The following is a 23,622-nucleotide window of genomic DNA, read 5'->3' on the forward strand; positions in this document are numbered from 1 at the left end:
CAAAGTTTTTAGACCCTTCTGATTTCTACTGTTTTTGCACGTCACACAAAATTGTTTCAGATCTTCAAACAATACTTTATAGACGACAGAGCCAACATGAGTAAAACACAGCATACAGTTTTTAAAGGATCATTTAATTTATTGAAGGAAAAAAAAAGATTCAACCCCAGTCAGCCCTGTGTGAAAAAGTTATTACCCCCTTAATTACTCAATCATCAATTTAGCCAAATTTAGTTAATAATTGGGGTCAAGCCGCATTTCTTTTAGCATAAATCAACAATGACAAGGAGTTGTTGTGCAGTAAACTTCACCAAATGCAGAAAGATTACGAATCCAAGCTATCAAGAGGGCGGACTGGGGTCCCCGATGGTCCCAAAGGCAGCTGTGCAGCACTCCCTTCATATCTGAATGCAGTGTTTTTTTGATAGGGTGATTGGCTATCAACACATCTGAACTTTAGTTTTAATACTCCTAGGATTTTCTGACTCAGTGTTTTAGATGAGGCTGAAGTCAGTTTCCAAATATTATGACATCTATCATTGAAATTATCCAGTAATGGTAACATGACACTGTTATATTACTGGACAAAAGTCATGACATCTGCCATGACATGCTTATCGCATGGTTATGTCAATGTGATGTGGCAAGGTTACTTTAGCTTTGTACTAGCTAACAGCTAACTTAGCAGAGAAAGGCTAGTTTCTAAGGTTTGGTTAGCTGACAGCTTTTCACCTTCATTTCTTCCTGTCAAAATGAGAGGCTGACAGAATGAAAATTTCTGTCTTAAATGTGACAATTATTACAGTTAATATACTGTAATATACTGCAATTATTACAGTTAATATACTGTAAACTAATGCTAAGTTCCTTATACCTCGTTTCATTTTATTTTTTGCTTTTTGCCACTGTGGTCCATCTTTTAGCACCTGAGTCATGATAACTGCTACATTAGTGAGCAATGCTGAAAGTATTGCGCACTGCAGAACAATCCTTGTTGTGTCAACCAGCCCCCCGAATTAGACTGCTGTGCAGGATTAAACAGACCAATCTCTGCCCACTCTATGAAACCACTTGAGGGGAGGGTCACTGATTTAACCCACGAAGTACTGCAAATACAGACTTGACTGTAACATTTACACTTTGTCTGTGCATTGTTTGTTCATATATAAGATCACTTGTATATTTTCATTACACATTGATTGGTGGCAGCAAGAATTTCATAATCCCAGTATTGTTATTACATTTGTCTTTACAGAGAGGACGTACAGAGGAGGACAATGAAGATGAAGAAGATTCAGCATTTCAGCAAGTTCAAGCTTTTCTTTTAATATCAGTATTTTTTATTTGCACTTTTGTGGTCAGTCTCACATTTTTAAAAAAAGTAATATTTCTTCATAAAAAAGTCATATTAAAATGTGAAATTCTGTTATTTCAACATAAATTCTTTAAATAAAGTCTGTAAATAAAGTCATGAATCAGTTCTTCCACTCTGATCATTCAAGTTAGAGATACTGCATTGGGTTTATAGTAAAGGATGAAGTATTTCTGTTTCTTAAGTCTTTGTCTGCCTGGACCTCAAATCAGATCACAGTTCAGTGAGGAACTGTGGAAGCATATAAATTGGCTTTATAAGCAGAAATCAATACCAGCATTAGATATAAATGAAACTGACACTGTAGAAACTACTAACTAATTTAACATCGTTTTCATTCAATCAGTAGAAGAACTTGCAGCAAATGTTCAACCCGTAGCACCACCACAAGATTCAGTGAAGTATTCATCAGCATTGTTTTACATTACACAGGTGGATTTAAGTAAAATTTACAAGATTATTGATCAATACTGACCACAAGTTTTAAGGCTGGGGCATCTGATCAAACTTGTCACTACAGATCAACATCAATTCTTCCAGTAGAACTTGAAAGTTTATATGTTGAACTACTGATGCAGTATCTTCAATATAATCAAATCCTGCATCAAAAGCAATTTGGAAAGGTTACATGCTTTTTTATTAAAATTATTAAAAGCTCATTAGATACAAGTATTTACAAGTGTACTTTTAGATCTTAAAAAGTGAATCAGAAAATACGTATAAATAAACTTAAGGAGCTGAACTTCTTTAAATCATACCAAACAGATTTGACTTGCTTCACAATCAGACAAAAAGGACACAAAGAATTTTTTATATGTTGATCAAGAGGAAATCGAGGAAGTTAATGAGCTTAAATATTTAGGAGTTACACTGGATGACCAATTATAATATGATGCCCACATAAAGAAACTGACCAAGACTATTAAAACTAAACTGTTTTCAATGCACTAGACCTTGCACTCCTCTCAAGGCTGTACAGATGTTTGTGCACGCCATGATTTTATCATATATGTCTTAAGCTTTTCAGTCAGCAGTTAAACCTACAATCTCCTTACATAAACAGGCTTTGAAAGTAATAGATCAGAAACCAATGAGGGGGCATCACTGTGAAATTAAATTTGACATGTTTAACACTTATTTTTAAGCACATAAACAATCTTGCCCCAGAAATATTTGGTCAGTTTATTACAAAGCGGGCAGACAATGGAGCGACAATGAGGGGTGCAGTAATTGGCAACTGTAGAATGCCGGTGCACAGAGCAGCCTTTGGTCAGTCAGCTTTTACAGTTAAAGGTGTTTGGTTATGGCAGGTATTACCTTCAGAAATCAAAACACAGAATGAATCCAAAGTTTTTAATATAAACGTGTCTTACTGGTTTAAACAAAAACAAACCTGTGAAGTGATGTATATGTGAGGGCTCTTCCAGAGACAGAAGGCCAGGAAAGCACCGGGTCCAGATGGTGTTTCCTTGTCCTCTCTCGAAGCCTGTTCTGACCAACAGAAACAAAAACCAATTGGAAGATTCATGCTTTATTCCAGAATGACAATGTTTCGGTTCCACACGTAATTGCAATCTGTTGGAAGAAGAATTTATTGATAAATAAATCAGTATTTATTGATAAATAAAATCAAGGAGGTTTCTTACAGGCATATTTACCAAATTTATCTAGTAAAATTCCTTTTAGTGTCAAGATTTAAGGTATCCTTGCATATAAGATGTACCTTTTGTGGCCTATACCCAGAAACTCTTTTTCATCTATTTTGGCTTTGTGATCAAACTCGACTACTATGGAAAAATATTTGTAGCTTTATCTTGGATTTTATTTACAGTGAATTATAATTTTACTTTGAAAATGTTTCTTTGGGTTTACAAATTACCAAACTGATTTGAAAAATAAATATTTCTTATGTAATCTACTTATTTTGCTAAGCATGAACAGCCAATGAGCTGCTCCGCTCGCCAACCAATCAGCACTCAGTAGCAATAGTGTCCTGCTGCCCAAAACCCATTTGCTGTAGCTAAAGGTGAATTTTCTTTGATTTTTTAGTGAAACACATCCTTCAGCTTTCTAAAATTAAAGGAAGGTTCTGGTTCAGTGATTAGAAACTATTTTAACTTTTTGTTTTTAGCCGTTGAGCCATTTACTCCCATTAATTGAGGACTCGCTCACGGGCGCCCTCTGCTGTTTTGTAGTCCTGTTTTTGATATAATGGGAGGAATAGGAAGAGGTCAGGCTCCTCATAAACCGGCTCTGGTAATTCTTCTCTCTACAAGTTCTCTGACGAAACTGCTCCCAGGACCCCTAAGTGTCTGTATATATGCCTGCTCCTAGGACCCCCAGCTGGCCCAGTTTATGCCTGCTTCCATCCTGATTAATAACATACCACACAACAAGAAAAAAGGGTCGTCTACTACACAAGCTACAATATATAGCATCAAGCTCTTACAGGATAACAGCTGCTTAATCAACATATACATATTTTTTAAATCATTGTAGGTTTGGATTATATTAGTTATTATCCCAAAAATAATGAAGTATCAAATGATGTGTTATTAGTGCTATAAAATACTAATTCACTTGTTTCTACAGTGTTTCTTATCGGTTATGTTTATAAATGGTCAGGCACAGGGTGATGTACACATTCAGTGACCGCCTGTAATTATAGTGAAACTAAATGCTCTGAAACCATTCTTTCCATTACTGCATCTCACATTAGGTGATCACATCAGTTCCTCAGAACAGTGTGGTTAAACTGCATTGAAATTATAACTGCAATAATACTATGAACTTTTAACTTATTATTTATTAGCAACAATATTTTTAGGTAATTATGACTTGTTAACACAATATTAGACTATTATTACCCACTTACTGCCAAAATACAAAGTAAAGTGCTATCGATTCTTTCACTTGGTCCTGTCCCCAGCGTTGCGTAAACAAAGTTATGCTCGTGGGTAAAAGGAAGTGTTTCTCATTGCGCGGCTGAAGATCTCACCTTGTGCTATTTGCGGGGTGAAGAGCCGGACAGTTCTGCTATCTCTTTCTTTGCGTGACGATTCACAGCGCAGGAACCGAATCATGAAATCTCTCCTTTTTCTTGCACTTACTATTAATCTGACATCAGCAGGTGAGTTAATATTAATTACAACATGCTGTATACGTAAACCTAAAGGCTTACAGGTTAAAGGATGTTTCAGAGGCCAGCACTGGTGATAGCAGGAGTCTGAAATGTTTGCTCAGTTTGTGTCTGGCTTATTGTCATATTTAATAGAGTAAATATATATTTTTGTGCTAGAATTGTCTTATTTTTTAGCAGTTTGCAGCCACTCCATTTTCAGTGGTGTAGCCCTTAACTTCCTGTTTACTGCTAATGCTTAAAGCGGACCACAAATCGCTTTAATGTTGCCACTTCATTTGAACAAACAGCCCTTAACTTGCAACTAAATGTACAAGAACTATTCCTTTAAAGCTGCACTATGTAAGATTTTGTAAGTTTTTTATGAAAACTGAAAGAAGTATCATTACTGAGCGAGGAGAATATAAACAGGCTAAAATGTGGTGAGTGTGCGCTGCTGCGAGTCGCCCTGTAAAGCCTGAAATAATCATTTAAAAGTCAGAGGTGTCAAGTTTTTCACACCATGTTGTTTGGTTTTACATAGTACCCTCACACACACAGGCTCAAAAAGAAGGTCCAACTCGATGTTTAGGCCTCAAATCTCAAAATCAACATTATACCGATGAAGATATGATGACAACAGTAGACATTTCACTCACATCCTCAGAAGACGCTCCTTCACAGAGTTTAGACTGAGTTCTCTTTAAATTCTCTTTCAATACTCAGATTCATCCCCTCGGGGAAGGGGGCCAAAGCTCAACCCCCACTGCTTGCAGTTACACATTTTCCAAATCTTTCTTTTTTAGCTCACAGAACTCAATGTTGATTATTTCCATAATCTGAAAGGCTGACTCGTCAGACCACAAGACATGTTTCCACTGTGAATCAGTCCATTTCGGAGAAGCTCAAGCCCAGAGAATTCGGTGACGTTTCTAGAAATTATTAAAATATTACTTCATCTGTGCACAGTACAGTCTTAAGTTTTGTGGGAGCAGTGATGGGCTTTTTATTGACAACAGTTTGTCAAAGTGTTCCTAAATGTGGTGATATCCATCACAGAAGCATGCTGGTTTTTAATGCAGTGGGTCAAATGTCTTAAGCATTCAGTTGCGGTTTTTGGCCTTTTCCTTCATGCACAGAGATTTTTGTGGATTCCATATCTTATGGTGATATTATGCACTGTAGAAGATGAAATGACTAAACCTTGGTCAATTGCTCAGTGAGGAACAGTATTTTTTAACAGCTGTGTTATTCGCTGATGCCTTTTTTAGTAGTCTTGAACATCCTCACTTATAAAGAACCTTTCCTGGATGCTCCTTTTATACCCAAGCATGATTGCATCACCTCTTTCAGATGATTTTCAAACATTTACAGAGCACATTTACATTAACATTTACAGAGGAAATCCACCAAAATGTCTGCAAGTTTCATAGTTGAGATGTAAACAAAGTCATTCAGAGTTGTTTGGTGTGAAGTAGTTGATTGTAGAGACTCAGATGTCTTTACAGTGGTGGTGACAGGAACCAGGCATCGCCATGACTACAACACAAATATAGGCATTTTATTTACTATCAAAACCACCAGTGAACCTACACGAGTCTTCTGAGTTTATATGGAATGATGATGATGGAAAATAGTGACAGTCTGAAGTAACAGGTTTTAGAATAAGAATTCTTCTTTAATAATCATGACATGAATGATCAATATAAACTATTATGAATCTGAATACTTTCAACATTACAGTTTTATTTCATGATTATTCTGATTTTCTCAATTTTTTTTCCTTAGAAAAACTTCAGTCACTTTGTTAATTTTATCCTGACAGTGAGTCACATTCTTTGGTACCTCCATACTGCAGTAACTCCAGGAATAAGCTTCCCAGAGTTCTCTGTGGTGGGTCTGGTGGATGGACAGCAGATTGTGTACTATGACAGTAACATCAGGAAGATGATCCCCAAAACAGAGTGGATGGAGAAGAGTGATGCTTATGATCCAGATTACTGGAACAGAGAGACCCAGATTAGTCAGAGTCTTCAGGAGACCTTCAAAGCTAATGTGGCTACAGCAATGCAGCGCTTCAACCAGACTGAAGGTAATAACAGAACTTTTCATAAAATGTTTTCATAAAAAATAAACACAATAGTCACATTATACAGTCACATTTTTAAGAACATGTTACAGAGACTTCTAATCTTTGATCCTAATTTCAGATCTTTATTTTTTCAAAATTTCGTATTTCAAAAGCAAATCCTGTTTTAATTTAGAAAGCAGATCTTACCTTACAAATTCTTATCTCGAGTTAGGAAATAAACTACTTGATTGTGGCCGGTCATGGTCATGGTGAGCGCCCCCTGCTGCTTCAGTTGCGATTGCACTAACATTTTACACAGCAACACATTCAATTCAGTTGCATTATTATTTACCACCATCACTGCAATATTTGTATAGAACTCTTGATGAACATTAACACATGAAGGTAATGAGGGGGGATGGTGGAGATCATGTCAATGGGGATTTTTGAGCCTCAGAGATCTCACAAATGAAAACACAATTTGCAATATGAAAAATGTAACATCTTCATGCTAGTTATAGTGAACATGTTATGCTACCTGTCACAGCTGTCTAAAAATGATAGAAACAGAAGACTAAAACTGAAGTTAGGACACCACTGAGGTTATTACCTTCAGGTCATACTGACTAAACAGGTAAGATTTCAGAGTTAGGATGTTTCTGTAATACAGCCCCTGGGGGAAGAATGAAGGAGGCCTCTGCTCTCAAAAAAGGATGTAGATGCATGACAGTGGTGTCAGACAAAACCCCTGAAGATAAGGACTATTGGTGCGATGTGTGCTCTGAAGAAAGAAGACAAAGGTTAAGCTGTTTGCTGAAAACCAAAACTGCCCTTTGACCAAAAGAACTTCTAGCCTGCTGTGAAGCATGGTGGAGGAAGTGTTCTGGTTTGGGCGTATTTCTCACCTCTGGGCCTCTTCACACTGTCATTATAGATGGAGCCATGAATTTCCAGCGAGATGTGGCTAATATTGTGTTATTATCTTTAGATTCACTGTGTGTGTACATTTATAACAAAATTTTGATCATGAAGTGCTTTTTATTGATTGCTTTAACCAGAGGAACCATAAAAGGCCGCTTGAGCATACTCCTAGTATACTCCTATTCATGTATATTTAATGGTAGTTTGTTTATGTGCATTTACATACTAAATAAACACAACAACAGCATTCAGAAATCAGACGATCAGATCAACAGACAAAATACACAGATTTTCATGGGAGGTACTTTCACAGCACTATAGTGATTGCAGTACCTGACACTGAATGTGCCTTGAGGCAAGGAATTAGCAGAAAACTCCATCTGTTCATATTATTTTGCATCAGTTTATAATGCAAATGAATGAGGTTCACTGTTTCAGTAGATCACATGCTTTAATTTGCTGTATTATGTTCCAGCTTTACATTCCTGTGTGTCTCTGCAGGAGTTCACACAGTGCAGTGGATGTACGGCTGTGAACTGCATGATGATGGAACCAGAAGAGGATATGATCAGTACAGTTATGATGGGGAAGACTTCATCAGTCTGGATCTGAACACTTTCACCTGGACTGCAGCCAACGCTAAAGCTGTTATTACCAAACACAAGTGGGACGGAGAAGCCTGGGCTGCTCAGGTGAAGAACTACCTGGAGAACACCTGTATTGAGTGGATAAAGAAGTATGTGGAATACGGCAGATCAACTCTGGAGAGGAAAGGTACAGTGATCTGATCTGTTACTGTAACTGTTCACTCTCACTGTTTCACCCTCATCACTGAAAACCTGCTGATTGTTTACTCACTGATTACTCACCAGCATGTGGAGGACAAACATCTCACTGATGCCTCTCTTTACTTTCACTCTGTGTAAGACAGAAGACCTGATTTCTATAGACAGTAATAATACATCATCATGTTATGTTATTCTTTTAGTGCCTCCACTGGTCATATGGATCGTAATCAGCCACTGTATAATACATTGTAACTTCAGTTTCTATCTGCATCAGCAGATTGGCTGTTTTACTTTATTTCTGTGTGGTTAGACTGTCTTGGTTGGTAATGAAGGCAAGCTGGGCTCTACACTAAGTAAAAAACTACACTAGTAAAAAAATATATCTGTATTTTATACCACTCTCACGTTTTGTTTGACTTATTATTCAGTATTTACAATTGATTGTTCAGCATCTACTTTGAATTACTCAGTATCTGCTATGAATTAATTACCATCCACTATGAATTATTCAGCATCCACTATGAATTATTCAGCATCTACTATGAATTATTCATTATCTACTATAAATTATTCAGCATCAACTATGAATTATTCAGCATCTACTATTAATTATTCAACATCTACTATGAATTATTCAGCATCTGCCATGAATTATTCAACATCTACTATGAACTATTCAACATCCTCTATGAATTAATCAGAATCTACTATGCATTATTCAACATCTACTATAAATTATTTAGCAACTACTATGAATTATTCAGCATCTACTATGAATTATTCAGCATCTACTATGAATTATTCAACATCTACTATGAATTATTCAGCATCAACTATGAATTATTCAACATCTACTATGCATTATTCATTATCTACTATAAATTATTCAGCATCAACTATGAATTATTCAGCATCTACTATGAATTATTCAACATCTACTATGCATTATTCATTATCTACTATAAATTATTCAGCATCTGCTATGAATTATTCAGCATCAACTATGAATTATTCAGCATCTACCATGAATTATTCAACATCTACTATGAACTATTCAACATCCTCTATGAATTAATCAGAATCTACTATGAACTCCTCAGTATCATTAACTAAAACCCCAATTCCAAAAAAGTTGGGACGCTGTGTAAAATGTAACCTTTCACCAATAGAAAACATTCGGCGCATCATAAAATGAAAAATCCAGCAAAGAAGACCCAGAACTGTTGAGCAGCTAGAATCCTACATTAGACAATAATGGGACAACATTCCTCTCCCAAAACTCCAGCAGTTGGTCTCCTCACTTTCCAGATGTTTACAGACTGTTGTTAAAAGAAGAGGGGATGCTACTCAATGGTAGACATGGCCCTGTCCCAGGGCTGCCATCAAGCTATAAATGAGTTAATGTTTTTCATGAAATGGTAAAATGTCTCACTTTCAACATCTGATATGTGTTTTATGTTCTATTGTGAATGAAATATGGGTCTATGAGATTTGAAAATCATTGCATTCTATTTTTTTTTTTTTACATCTATTAACATTTTATATAGCGTCCCAACTTTTTTGGAATTGGGGTTGTACTATGAATTTTGCAGCCTGCAATGAATTATTCAGTATCTACTATGAATTATTCAGTATCTATTACGAATTATTCAGCATCTACTATGAATTATTCAGTATCTACTATGAATTATTCAGTATCTATTATGAATTATTCAGCATCTACTATGAATTATTCAGTGTTATTCACTACTATGAAATATTTAGAAACTACTATTAATTATTCAGTATCTGCTATGAATGATCCAACATTAACTATTAATATTTAGTAACTACTATGAATTATTTGGTGACTATGAATAACTGAAAAACTGAAATGAATACACACTGTAAACAATCTTAAAAAAAAGATTTCTTGGACTGATGAGTTGATCTTCTTCAGACAAGCAGTGCTGTAGCCTAAATGACAGGTTCAGAAATATTTTAAAACTAGTTTAGTGTCTGTTAGGTTGCAATTTGGCCAAAAGGCAGTAATTACTCTATTAAAATTCAGGTTGGATAAGCAGCTGAACTCCAGAAGAGAACAGTGTTTAAGTGACGCTGGGTTACTTCACTAAAGGATCCTCATTCTTCATATTTAAAGAGATCATTAGATTTCTGCATTGGCCCATAGCTCCCACATCAGAGGCTGCTTTTCCACTATTGAGCCAAATGGTTCTCAGGGCTGTACTGGACCGCTCTGCACTGATCTAGACTCATGGCCGGTTTCTGTTCCCAACTGTTGAACCACTAAATCAGAACCAGGAAATACCCAAGAAAACTACACAAATGAGTGGCTAACTGCTAACAGGCTAATAGCCATGCACACTCCACCCACCACAAAACAAGTTTAATTCTGTCTGCTACTCCTACTCCAGTCTCTCGGCTGCTCTCATCTTTATCCTCTATACAGGTGTTTTTAATAATCGGTTTAGTAGAACCGAGCCTGTGCTGTGGTGGGAGGCACCGTGCACTCGCATCAGCTTAGCCTAGCAGGCTACAGCTTAAAGCACTACAGAACAGGGCAGATTTTAGCTTTATGTCACTCCACCATCAGTCAGTCAACTTTGATCTCGCTGTTGTAAGTTTTTATCATCTATACTTGTGATAGCAGAGCAGTGAGTCGAACTGAACCTGCACTGGGGTGTTTGGATCTCTTCAGCTATGCTACGTTAACTAGGAGAGAGGAGTTGGCTAGCATTAGCTTAGCTAGGAGGCTCCAGCGTCAGACACCGGAGAAGAGGTTATTTCAGCTTTCTGTCCCTCTAACATCAGCTGCTCGACTTCGCTTCCTCAGATTTGAGTCATTATCATCAGATTTTGTGTCAGTACAATTTCTTTTAATCAGAATCGAATCTGTTCTGTAGTGAGCAGAGCTGGCAGCATGCTAGCTAAGCTAATGCTAACCAGTTATCCTCTCTTACGCCATCCCAACAAACGGTTCTGTGGCCCCGAATACGATTGGCTAACCGTGCCAAAAAAAACTGGGCCGAGCCCGGTTTTTAAGTGTTCTGTGTCGTATCGCGTCCATGTGGAAACCGTTCAGCACTGCTGTGGAAAAGAGGCCAGAGAGTCCTTAGTGAGTAAAATACCAGCCTGGTAGAGCCCACATGCTGCACCTCAGCTTTTTCTGGGACAAATCAGTCAGTCAGATTCCACTTTTGTTAAATATGCAAGTGAAAGTAAGTAACACATTGAGTTAACATATTGAAAAAAAAATTAAATGTGCCATAACTTAATAACATTTTATGCCCGATTTTTTCCAGTATGTTAATTTCAGTAAATAAAATGCATTAAATGTGCTGGAGTGCATTCTCAGTAGAGGAAGTGTTCACTTATTTACACTTAGAAACTCAGCAACAACATGTCGTCTCTCTCTCTCTCTCTCTCTCTCTCTCTCTCTCTCTCTCTCTGTCTCTCTCTGTCTCTCTCTCTCTCTCTCTCTCTGTCTCTCTCTCTCCAGTTCCTCCTGAGGCGTCTCTGTTCCAGAAGGACTCTTCTTCTCCAGTGGTGTGTCTTGCTACAGGTTTCTTCCCCAAAGCAGTGATGATCTCCTGGCAGAAGAATGGAGAGGATCTGCATGAGGACGTGGAGCTCAGAGAGACGCTACCCAACCAGGATGGAACCTTCCAGAAGAGGAGTGTTCTGACTGTCTCACCTGAGGAGCTGAATAGGAATCAGTACAGCTGCATTATTCAGCACAGCAGCCTGGAGAAGATGGAGATAGCGCTGCAGATGTCTGATCTCAGAATCCTTCAAGGTAGGAGAATCTGATTCTGAAGGGAAAAAATCTTTAAAAATCTGTTTGTTTTTCATATTGATTTGACTGGTGAAGTAGAAACAGAACACTGACCCAGATTTAACACTGTGTTTCAGACGGAAGCTCAAGCTTTAGAATCATCATCATTGTATTTGCGGCTGTTCTTCTGCTCTTTGCGCTGTGGATGATGGTTAACGAGTGTGGTAAGGAAACCAGAGCAGATATCAGTAAACATGCAAAACTGTGAAAAAGTGTTCATACCCTTCTGATCGCTTCTGCTTTAGCAAGTTTGTCACATGAAACTGTTTCACCTCTTCAAACAATATTTAACATAAGACAAAGACAACATAAGTAAACAAGGAATACAGCTTTTACATTATTTCATTTATTGAAGGAAAAAAAATGGTTTAACACCAGCCAGCCTCAACTGTTCAAACAGCCAAATTTAGTTTATAACTGGCATCAATGGACGGGTTTTGTGCAACATCATCACAGAGACGCGAGCACAACTACAGGACAGACGGCAACAGAAAGCGGCGCTCTTTATGGCAGAAATCAACAATGACAAGCAGCTGTTGTGCAGCAAACTTCATCAACCGCTGAGAAGATGATTGGAGAATGTTTAATATCACGCCCTACACTGCAGAAGATTACTGATCCAGGCTATCAAAAGGGCAGATTGGGGTCATGATGGTCTCAAAGGCAGCATAGTCTGTGCAGCGCTAACTTCATGTCCGAATGCAGTGTTTTCAGATTGGGTGATCAACACATCTGAACTTCACTTTTAATACTGGTAGAATTCTCTGACTCAGTGTTTTAGAGAGGTTGAAGTCAGCTTCTTATTTGCCAGCTTCTTATTTGTATTTTCCCATTCCACCTTAAATGGTGCCTGAGTGGGCAATGACCTGAGGCACCAGAATTGACCTGCTGCACCATTTAAGGTGGAACGGGAAAATTCGAACAAGAATCTGACTTCAGCTTCATGGGATTTAGGCTATCGAAATATCCTGGATACAGTTTTACACAGAGTAAAACTCAGGTGGTCTCATAAAGACTTAGTTGTAAAATGTCCACCTTGTCTGTGCCCTTTGTTTATATTTATAGTAGTTTAAGTATGATCACCTGCAGTCTGTTGTCATCAGAAATTTGGATTGGTGTCAGAGTAAACTTTATAATCCCGCTGTTGTTTTTACGTTTGTCTTTACAGAGAGGACGTACAGAGGAGGACAATGAAGATGAAGAAGATTCAGCATTTCAGCAAGTTCAAGCTTTTCTTTCAGTATCAGCATTTTTTATTTGCACTTTTGTGGTCAGTCTCACATTTTTAAAATATGTGTTTTGTTATGAAAAGGCAACATTAACCTTTGTTATCGGAACATAAAGACATACAAATAAAGTCTGTTAATAAAGTCATGAATCATTTCTTCCACTCTGATCATTCATGATACCAATACTGCACTGGGTTTATAGTAAAGGATGAAGTCTTGATTTTTTATATTAATTTTTTAATCTTTGATGGATGACGTCACATATACTGAAATAAGTTTCCATGAATTTAATATAGCAGTTTATACACGCCATTCTGTCCACCTGGACCGTTAATCAGATCACAGCTCAGCGAAGAACTGTAGAAGCTTATAAATAGGCTTACTAATCATGATTTTTGCATGAATTATAAATGAATTGATGAGCACTGTGGAAACTGACAGTGAACACCTTAACACCTTTTTCATTCAATCAGTAGAAGAACTTGCAGCAAATGTTCAATCAGTAGCACCATCAATGAAGGATACATCAATGTATTTTACACATTATGCAGGCAAATCAAAGTAAACTTTTTAAGATTATTGATCAATTAAATAACTCAAAGGTTAAAGGTTATATCTGAGCCAGATACAAATTTCCTTAAAAAATATAGTGCTGTCTTGATAAGGCCTACAGAGCATGTAATAAATTCATCCATCAATGCAGGGAAGTTTCATAACTCAAAGGTCGGAGCATCTGATCAAGCATGTAACTATAGACCAATATCAGTTCTTCTAGTAGTACTTGAAAGCCGATGCCAGATCAGCGTCAGTTGGCTCTCATTAAGGGCAGCATGAGCACCTGAGCCGCCCCTGCTCCTTGGCTTGGCCACTGGGATTGAATATGAGGCATACTGAAGTGGCCTCACTGCAGGACCGAAGGCAGTGCCTGGAGGTGGGGCTTGGGACTCGCGCACCATCCACAAATCCCTCGTTGATCTCAAATCCCCGCCGTCGTTGTGGGGCTTCGTCTCACTTGGGGTTTGGGCCTTCCCGCCAGCTCTCTCATTCAATACGGAACACGTCTTTTAGTTTCCACCTAAGGGAGAATTCTGTATTTAACGGGATGGTTGGCGACCCTATCTGGCTATTACACTTAGCCAGCTATGCTAGCTGAAAGCTCATCGCTAACACTAACACTGCCCACAAACAAGTTAGCCTTCACCGTTTTTACCAGCTGGATAATGTATTGGTTTAAACAGAGCTTTTAGATGTTGTGTGAATTTATTACACAGTGCACTCATGGTGACGTGTGTGAGTACAGAAACCACTCAAACACAACTCAGTGGTTCTAGATACGTTTTTATTGACTCATTTAAGGGAGAAATCTCACTCACTCACTCCTTCACTCACATCCATTCTTTCAGGGCCCTTTTTATTTCCTCCTCCCAAATCTCCTCTTTCCTGAGCTCTTTTCCTCCTGGGGCTGGACATTTCCTTCATGTGTTCCTCTGTTCTCCTCATTATCTCCTTATTTTCTGCTCTCCACGTCTCTCGTTTCTCCTGCATCTCCAACTCCATCCTGGACAGTCTGTCTTTCATCTTACGGTTTTCTCTCTCCAGGTCCTGGCAGTTTGTGAGGAGGTCGACTTCTGCTCCTCGTCTGGCCTCCTTGTGCTCCTTTCCCTGCGTTGCTGTCGGCTCCTCCACATGTGCCAGCAGGCGGTGTTGCACGACCACGTTCTGCTCTTTTGAGCGATCTCACTTTGCTGCTCTCTCTCAAGGCATCTCACTTTTTCCAGGACCTTCTCCAGTTTCTCCTGGGCTTGTCTGTAAGCTGCACGGCATTTCTGCACTAGATGAGCTGTGTTCTGTAGCGCATCACCAATAACAGCTGTTAGGTCTTCTATATAACCCGTATCCATTTTTCAGGACACTGCGCTAAAAACAGCTTGATAAACTCCAACCGGTTCCAGTAAATCACTAAACAGAGCAGCGTGTGATGATGTCACAACGGCATGCTCATACATGGAGTTGATGACGTCATCGATAAATACCACGACGAAAAAATCCCACACGTAATTCCAGCCAGCACACTATAGGTCCTGCTGCAGGCCCGCATGTGGAGTTAACTTCGGTCCAACGGTTCTGAAATAAAATAATAAAACCCACGAGAAAAGTGTTTTGCTCATTAATGTAAACACAAGGTCGCAAAGTTAAATAATGAGAGCTGAATAAAACTCAGTTTCTCAAAAGAGATCCGGTGCACTTCCTCGGTCAAACGCTAGATGGCTTCCTGCACTGACAGCGCTGGGAGAGCTCCGTTCATCTCACTGATTCGGTTCTTACGAATGACCTGTTCGGATCAATGAATCGAACCTCCGGTGATTCATTTTCCTCCAAGGAGCCGAATCTCTGTACTGTTTACTGATACATCCCCTGTCCACTTTACTGCGTCCACTCACTGCTCGCTGTACTGCAGTGGGGAACCTCCAGAGCTCTAAGGTCTAATGATTTTTGTGAAATTATAAAAATAAATCACCATTCTGTGACTTCTAGTTTATTTTTATTCGGTTTTACTCATTGCGTTCAGATTCTGCACGTATTGTAGTAATGCTCGAGTTTCGTTGTTAAGTTTTGGTTGGAAACAAGAGGGTTAAAAGGGGGAAACTGTCCAATGAGGATATTTTTCCTCTGCGCTATCTGGGTAGAAACAGTCGGGGGCGCTGCTGGGCTGGAGAGATTTTCTAACACCAAAGAAGAGACGGCAGTCTCAGTGCCAGAGAACTGGGGGAAAGTCTAACGTACTGGTATTCGTATCATGATGGTATTGTGATTTTTTCAGCAACAGTCAAACAATGTTACCGCCCCCTGATGACGCCCTGCTCATGCTGAACTCATAAATATGAAAGCATAGGACCCTGGAGCAAGGAGAGAACCACACAAACACGCCGGTGTTGCATCCGATTCATGTTTCCCTTCACAGCTCACACTCTCTGGCACGACTCACTGAACAGACATCAACAGCAAGCAACACTGGAAATACGGAAAGCGAAACGGTTCAGGAAAGGTTAACGACCAACACAGTTCCACCATCTAACACTGGTCCCAGCCAAGATCAGACCAACATAGTTCCACTGTCTAACACTGGTCCCAGCCAACATCAGACCAACATAGATCCACTGTCTAACACTGGTCTCAGCCAACATCAGACCAACATAGTTCCACTGTCTAACACTGGTCTCAGCCAACATCAGACCAACATAGTTCCACCGTCTAACACTGGTCTCAGCAAACATCAGACCAACATAGTTCCACCGTCTAACACTGGTCTCAGCCAACATCAGACCAACATAGTTTCACCGTCTAACACTGGTCTCAGCCAACATCAGACCAACATAGTTTCACCGTCTAACACTGGTCTCAGCCAACATCAGACCAACATAGTTCCACCGTCTAACACTGGTCTCAGCCAACATCAGACCAACATAGTTCCACCGTCTAACACTGGTCTCAGCCAACATCAGACCAACATAGTTCCACCGTCTAACACTGGTCTCAGCCAACATCAGACCAACATAGTTTCACCGTCTAACACTGGTCTCAGCCAACATCAGACCAACATAGTTTCACCGTCTAACACTGGTCTCAGCCAACATCAGACCAACATAGTTCCACCGTCTAACACTGGTCTCAGCCAACATCAGCCCAACATAGTTTCACCGTCTAACACTGGTCTCAGCCAACATCAGACCAACATAGTTCCACCGTCTAACACTGGTCTCAGCCAACATCAGACCAACATAGTTCCACCGTCTAACACTGGTCTCAGCCAACATCAGCCCAACATAGTTTCACCGTCTAACACTGGTCTCAGCCAAAATCAGACCAACATAGTTTCACCGTCTAACACTGGGTCTCAGCCAACATCAGACCAACATAGTTCCACCGTCTAACACTGGTCCTCAGCAAACATCAGACCAACATAGTTCCACCGTCTAACACTGGTCTCAGCCAACATCAGACCAACATAGTTCCACTGTCTAACACTGGTCTCAGCCAACATCAGCCCAACATAGTTTCACCGTCTAACACTGGTCTCAGCCAAAATCAGACCAACATAGTTTCACCGTCTAACACTGGTCTCAGCCAACATCAGACCAACATAGTTCCACCGTCTAACACTGGTCTCAGCAAACATCAGACCAACATAGTTCCACCGTCTAACACTGGTCTCAGCCAACATCAGACCAACATAGTTCCACTGTCTAACACTGGTCTCAGCCAACATCAGCCCAACATAGTTTCACCGTCTAACACTGGTCTCAGCCAACATCAGACCAACATAGTTCCACTATCTAACACTGGTCTCAGCCAACATCAGACCAACATAGTTTCACCGTCTAACACTGGTCTCAGCCAACATCAGACCAAACATAGTTCCACCGTCTAACACTGGTCTCAGCAAACATCAGACCAACATAGTTCCACCGTCTAACACTGGTCTCAGCCAACATCAGACCAACATAGTTCCACTGTCTAACACTGGTCTCAGCCAACATCAGCCCAACATAGTTTCACCGTCTAACACTGGTCTCAGCCAACATCAGACCAACATAGTTCCACTATCTAACACTGGTCTCAGCCAACATCAGACCAACATAGTTCCACTATCTAACACTGGTCTCAGCCAACATCAGACCAACATAGTTCCACTATCTAACACTGGTCACCAGCCAATATCAGGTCAACGATAGATAAAGATAAATTTTATTTTGAGAGTTGATGTCTTTGCCTTGGTCCTTGTGCTGTCTTCAGCACTGTAAACTAAATTACAGGTAAAAGGAAGTGATTCTCATCATGTGTGGCTGGAAACCTCAACGTTTAAAGGAAATCCACATTCTGTTGCTCATGGTATGAAGAGCTGGACGGTTCTGCTTTCTATTTTTTGGCTGAAGTCTGCAGGGAGAAACACAGCACAGGGACCTAATCATGAAATCTCTCCTTTTTCTTGCACTTACTTTTAATCTGACATCAGCAGGTGAGTTCATGCTAATTACAACATACTGTATATGTAATCCTAAAGATTTAAAGGTTAAAGTTTTTTTGGAGGCTGTAAAGTTAGATACTCAGTGGTGCAGCCCTTAACTTCCTGATTACTGCTATTGCTGTAGAGCAGACCACAAACTGGTTTAATATTCCCACAGGATTTGAACAACCAGCCCTTAACTCACAGCTAAATGTACAAGAACTAGTTCTTTAAAGCTGCACTATGTAAGATGCCTGCATGTTCCAAAAAAGATCATTTTTTGAAAATTCCTTTGGGCAGACTGCGCAGAATGTGGCTTGGTGTCACGCTGAAATAATCAGGGACGTCTCTGAAAAAATGCTGCATATCACTGCTGTCAGAAACAAAACCTTGTATCTCTGAAATGATAACTTTACAATTGTTTTGTCCAAAATTTAAAACACACAGTGTAAAGTGCAACAGGCATTTTATGTCAAAAACTGGAAAATGACAAAGATGGAGATGCAAGGTTTCAACAGCAGTGATACGTCGCTGCCAAATGTGTTCAGCGTTGATAGTGGTTTTTATAGATGTGCAGGTTACCAGCTAATACTCCATAGACCCTGGCTTAAACTTTACGTTGGTAACAATGAGCATGGTCCATTTTCTCTTTGATCCAGAGAACACAACATCCATTATTTCCATAAACAATCTGAAAGGTTGACATCATCAGACCACAATACATGGTTTCACCGTGCATCAGTCCATTTCAGATGAGCTTGAGCCCAGAGAAGTCAGCAGTGTTTCTGTATGTTGACATATGACTTCCACTGTGCATAGTACAGTCTTAACTTGCATTTGTGGACGCAGCAACAGACGGTGTAAAAGTTTCATTGATATTGATCGTTAATTTGTGAAAGTGTTCCTGAACTCATGTGGTAATGTCCATCACAGAAGCATGCTGGTTTTTTAATACAGTGCTGTCTGAATGGCCAAAGGTCATGTGCATGCGTTTAAGTGAAATAACTCAAATCTTTGCACTCACTGAAGAACGTTCTTCTCTTTGCTGTCAGACTCTTTGCTAATGCATTTCCTGTTAAAGTAGTGAGCCTCAACCCATCCTTACTCATTAAGGACCTGGCCTTTCCAAGATGTTAAATTCATGAACATAATATAAACAGTAATAACAGTAATTCAGAAAAAATAGTAATTGATTGTGTTTTCTGTACATGATGTGAACTTTTTTACACTTAGAAAATCAACCACTACATGGAATTTGACCAGGAGCATCCAAACGTTTGCATGTGACTTCATATGTGTAACTTTACAGGCTTTAAATTGAGTCAAAAGAAAAAAAAAATATGCTGCAAACTTTGTTGATAGTTCTTAACTGCTAATGCTTTAAAGGAGACCACAAACAGCTTTAATAGTGCAGCTATACTGGTCCTTTGAAGCCATTCACTGTTTTCAGCTTATTAGGCTTAAGGAGTTTACAGAGCCTTCAAGGAGAACTCCACCCAAATTTCTGCAAAGTCCAGTGTGTGAGATGTAAACAGAGTGATTCAGAGTGGTTTGGTGTGAAGTGATAAATATGAAATGATAGGTTTTCTTTGGGACTATTTTGCCTTATAACACCCTGCACGTATCCCTCCACCATGAATGGATTTTAAGGCCAATATCTTCTCAAAAGTATTGCAAACAGTGTCTCAGTCATCAGGCAGTGAATTCATAACCATTTCATGTAGTAACTTTCTGTGAGGGAGCTTTTAGAGGTGGACGTCTGGTTCCTATCACCACCACTGTGAACAATTCTGACTCTGTAAGTTTCTCTAGAACAGAGCGTTTCACACCAAACCACTCTGAATGACTCTGTTTGCATCTCAACGGTTTAATTATGTAGAACTATGTAAAGTCGGTGGCATTCCCCAGTTCTGGCCTGAATGATCAATAAAAACCTCTGAAGACTTACAACATTTCTACTTGCATGCATATGATTATTGTGATTATAACAAATTGTATGATTGTAAATTGTATGATTCAGTTATTAATTGTTTTAATTTTCATCTTTACAGCTACACACTCTCTGCAGTACCTCTACACTGCAGTAACTCCAGGAATAAACTTCCCAGAGTTCTCTGTGGTGGGTCTGGTGGATGGAGAGCAGATTGATTATTATGACAGTAACATCAGGAAGATGATCCCCAAAACAGAGTGGATGGAGAACAATGAGGATGATGATTACTGGAACAGTGAGACCCAGAGTAGTGAGCGTCATCAGGAGAACTTCAGAACCAGTGTGGGTAATGTAATGCAGCGATTCAACCAGACTGATGGTAATTACAGATCTATTAGCATTTATAATGCAGTAATTATATATGTTCATTTTTCTTCATAAATAATAAACATATGACCACATTTAAGGATTATATCCGATGTTGTATTACAGAAATGTTCTATATTTGAAGTTAAAATCTGATGGAAAAAATGTTCCCAATTTTGTGTTATAGAACCAAATCCTGTCTTAATTTAGGAACTTTATCTTACAGCATCTTATCTCACGTAGTAAATCTTAAACTACTCAATCAAAGTTGATAATCAACTGTTCTGTTACTAACATTTTTGAACCTCAGAGTTAGAAAAAAAAATCTCACAAGTGAAAACACTGTTGTGCAGTGGAAATAAGTGTAGCATCTCTAATTACTGTGAATTTGTTACATGAAATGATGTGACTCTGTTGGTGTTTATCCTAACGTTAGGACAGTATTTAAAACCAGTTAGGATGTTTGTGTGATGCTGTTTTCTTATCTGGAGTGGAACTGTTATTCTGTAATAGCTACTGTCCTGAATTCAGTCCATACTGAAGTCGTCATGAGCAGTCAGGGGTTCCAAAGGGCAACACGAATAAAACTTAATGCAATTTACTGTATATTACAGTTACTCTTAAATTATTAGTGTAATTATATTTCAGTTAAAAAAAGTATGCAGCAAAGCATCTCAGAGCCAGAAAGAATATCCTTTAAATGAAACAGGAACAACAAGAGTCAATGTTAGCCTTTTTAAAGTCTACATGTTCCATGATTAACATTATGCATAATAATGAGAGCTCCTATGAAACATTTCATGAAACATTTCTGTCCTGATGGGAGTGGTCTACACCACCCGCCCATCCATAAACCCTGAGGAATCACTGAATGGTTTGAGTATGAAAAATTGTTTGCTATGGCCTTCACAGTCATCAGATATCAACCCTGTTGAACACTTATAGAAGATCTGATATGAAAAACGTACAACTTTGCCATAAAAGCCCTCGAAAAAGAGAGTAGATGCATGACTGTCAGACAGCACCGCTGAAGAATGTGTGCTCTGAAGATGAAGGTCAAGCTGTTCACTGAAAACCTGAAACTGCTCTTTGACCAAAATAACGTCAGACCAGCTGTGAAGCATGGTGGAGGAAGTGTTGTGGTTTGGGGCTGCTTTTCTGCCTCTGGGCCTCCTCACACTGTCATTATCGGTTAATGCTCATTGTTGATTGATTTAACTAGAGCAACTATAAAAGGCCACTAAACTGTGAATTCTATTCCTAGTCATGTGTTTTAAAGTGTGGTACTGCGTTAATTTGCATTTAAATATCAAACAAATGCAACAACATTCAGAAATTATGTTATTAACAGAGAAGAGTAAATTATGATGGAAATACTTTTTAATCTCTATATTAGAATTGCTTAGTTTTTCTATTTTCCTTAATTATTATTTTTTTTTATAAATTAATAAATGATTAAATATCAAGATTAAATGTCAAAATACACAGACTGGGAGGTACTAACTATTTCACGGAACTATAGGGATTCCAGTGACTAACACTGTGCACTGAGGCAAGGGAAGAGCAGAAAACTCCATCTGTTCATATTACTTGGCATCAGGTTATAATGTAAATGAATGAGGTTCACTGTTTCAGTAGATCACATGCTTTAATTTGCTGTATTAAGTTCCAGCTTTATATTCCTGTGTGTCTCTACAGGTGTTCACACAGTGCAGTGGATGTACGGCTGTGAGCTGCATGATGATGGAACCAAGAGAGGATACATGCAGTTCGGTTATGATGGAGAAGATTTCATCATTCTGGATCTGAACACTGAAACCTGGACTGCAGCCAATGCTAAAGCTCTTATTACCAAATACAAGTGGGATCCTGATGCTGGCTTTACTGCAGGCAGGAAGACCTACCTGAAGATGACCTGTATTGACTGGTTACAGAAGTATGTGGGTTATGGCAGATCCACTCTAGAGAGGAAAGGTACAGTGATCTGATCTGTTACTGTAACTGTTCACTCTCACTGTTTCACCCTCATCACTGAAAACCTGCTGATCATTTACTCACTGATTACTCACCAGCATGTGGAGGACAAACATCTCATGGATGCCTCTCTTTACTTTCCCTCAGTGTAATACAGTAGACCCTCTGATTTCTGTAGAGGGTAATAATACATCATGTTATGTTATTATTTTAGTGAATCCACTGGCCATATGGATCTTAATCAGCCACTGTATAATATGTACAGGTTTTATTTTTAAGTTATTAATGTTATGACTGATTATTCAGTATCTATTCAGGTTGGACACGCAGCTGAATTCCAGAAGAGTGGAATGTTTACACTGGGTTACTGCACTAAAATATGCACATATTTTGTCCAAATGCTGCACCTTAGCTTGTTCAGGATCACATCAGTCAAACATTTACTTTTGTTAAATATGCAGTTGAAGATAAGTTAAAAATGTGCCATAACTTTTTTCCAGTATGTTAAATTCAGCTAATAAACATTAAGTTTGTATTCAAATGTGCTGGTGTGTGTCTCTGTAGAGGACGTGTTCACTTACTTACACTTAGAAAATCAACAACAACTTGTCCTCTCTCTCTCTCTCTCTCTCTCTCTCTCCAGTCTCTCCTGAGGTGTCTCTGTTCCAGTGGGACTCTTCTTCTCCAGTGGTGTGTCATGCTACAGGTTTCTTCCCCAAAGCACTGAGGATCTCCTGGCAGAAGAATGGAGAGGATCTGCATGAGGACGTGGAGCTCTTTGAGACGCTACCCAACCAGGATGGAACCTTCCAGAAGAGGAGCATTCTGACTGTCTCACCTGAGGAGCTGGACAGGGACAAGTACTCTTGCATCATTCAGCACAGTGGCCTGGAGAAGAAGATGGTGCTACAGGTGTCTGATCGCAGGGACCTGTCAGGTAGGAGAATCTGATTCCGAGGTGGCAGTAAACCCCTCTGTACTCTCAGACTCGTTTGGTTGGTGAAGCAGCT

General features: G+C 39.2%; 2 protein-coding genes across 2 annotated transcripts; both read left to right on the forward strand.

Moving 5' to 3' along the window:
* The first annotated feature begins 4,343 nt into the window (after window positions 1–4,343).
* On the forward strand, window positions 4,344–12,169 carry LOC118802187 (H-2 class I histocompatibility antigen, Q9 alpha chain-like). The gene is made up of 5 exons (XM_036562673.1): window positions 4,344–4,502; window positions 6,316–6,582; window positions 7,984–8,256; window positions 11,770–12,004; window positions 12,142–12,169. Exons 1-5 carry the CDS (start codon window positions 4,454–4,456, stop codon window positions 12,167–12,169), a joined length of 852 nt encoding a protein of 283 aa, XP_036418566.1. The 5' UTR covers window positions 4,344–4,453.
* A 6,085-nt stretch (window positions 12,170–18,254) lies between these two features.
* On the forward strand, window positions 18,255–23,622 carry LOC118802189 (H-2 class I histocompatibility antigen, Q9 alpha chain-like). The gene is made up of 4 exons (XM_036562675.1): window positions 18,255–18,351; window positions 20,391–20,651; window positions 22,337–22,612; window positions 23,256–23,622. Exons 1-4 carry the CDS (start codon window positions 18,303–18,305, stop codon window positions 23,561–23,563), a joined length of 894 nt encoding a protein of 297 aa, XP_036418568.1. The 5' UTR covers window positions 18,255–18,302; the 3' UTR covers window positions 23,564–23,622.

Source organism: Colossoma macropomum, unplaced genomic scaffold (genome assembly GCF_904425465.1).
Source record: "Colossoma macropomum unplaced genomic scaffold, Colossoma_macropomum, whole genome shotgun sequence".
Classification (NCBI taxonomy): domain Eukaryota; kingdom Metazoa; phylum Chordata; class Actinopteri; order Characiformes; family Serrasalmidae; genus Colossoma; species Colossoma macropomum.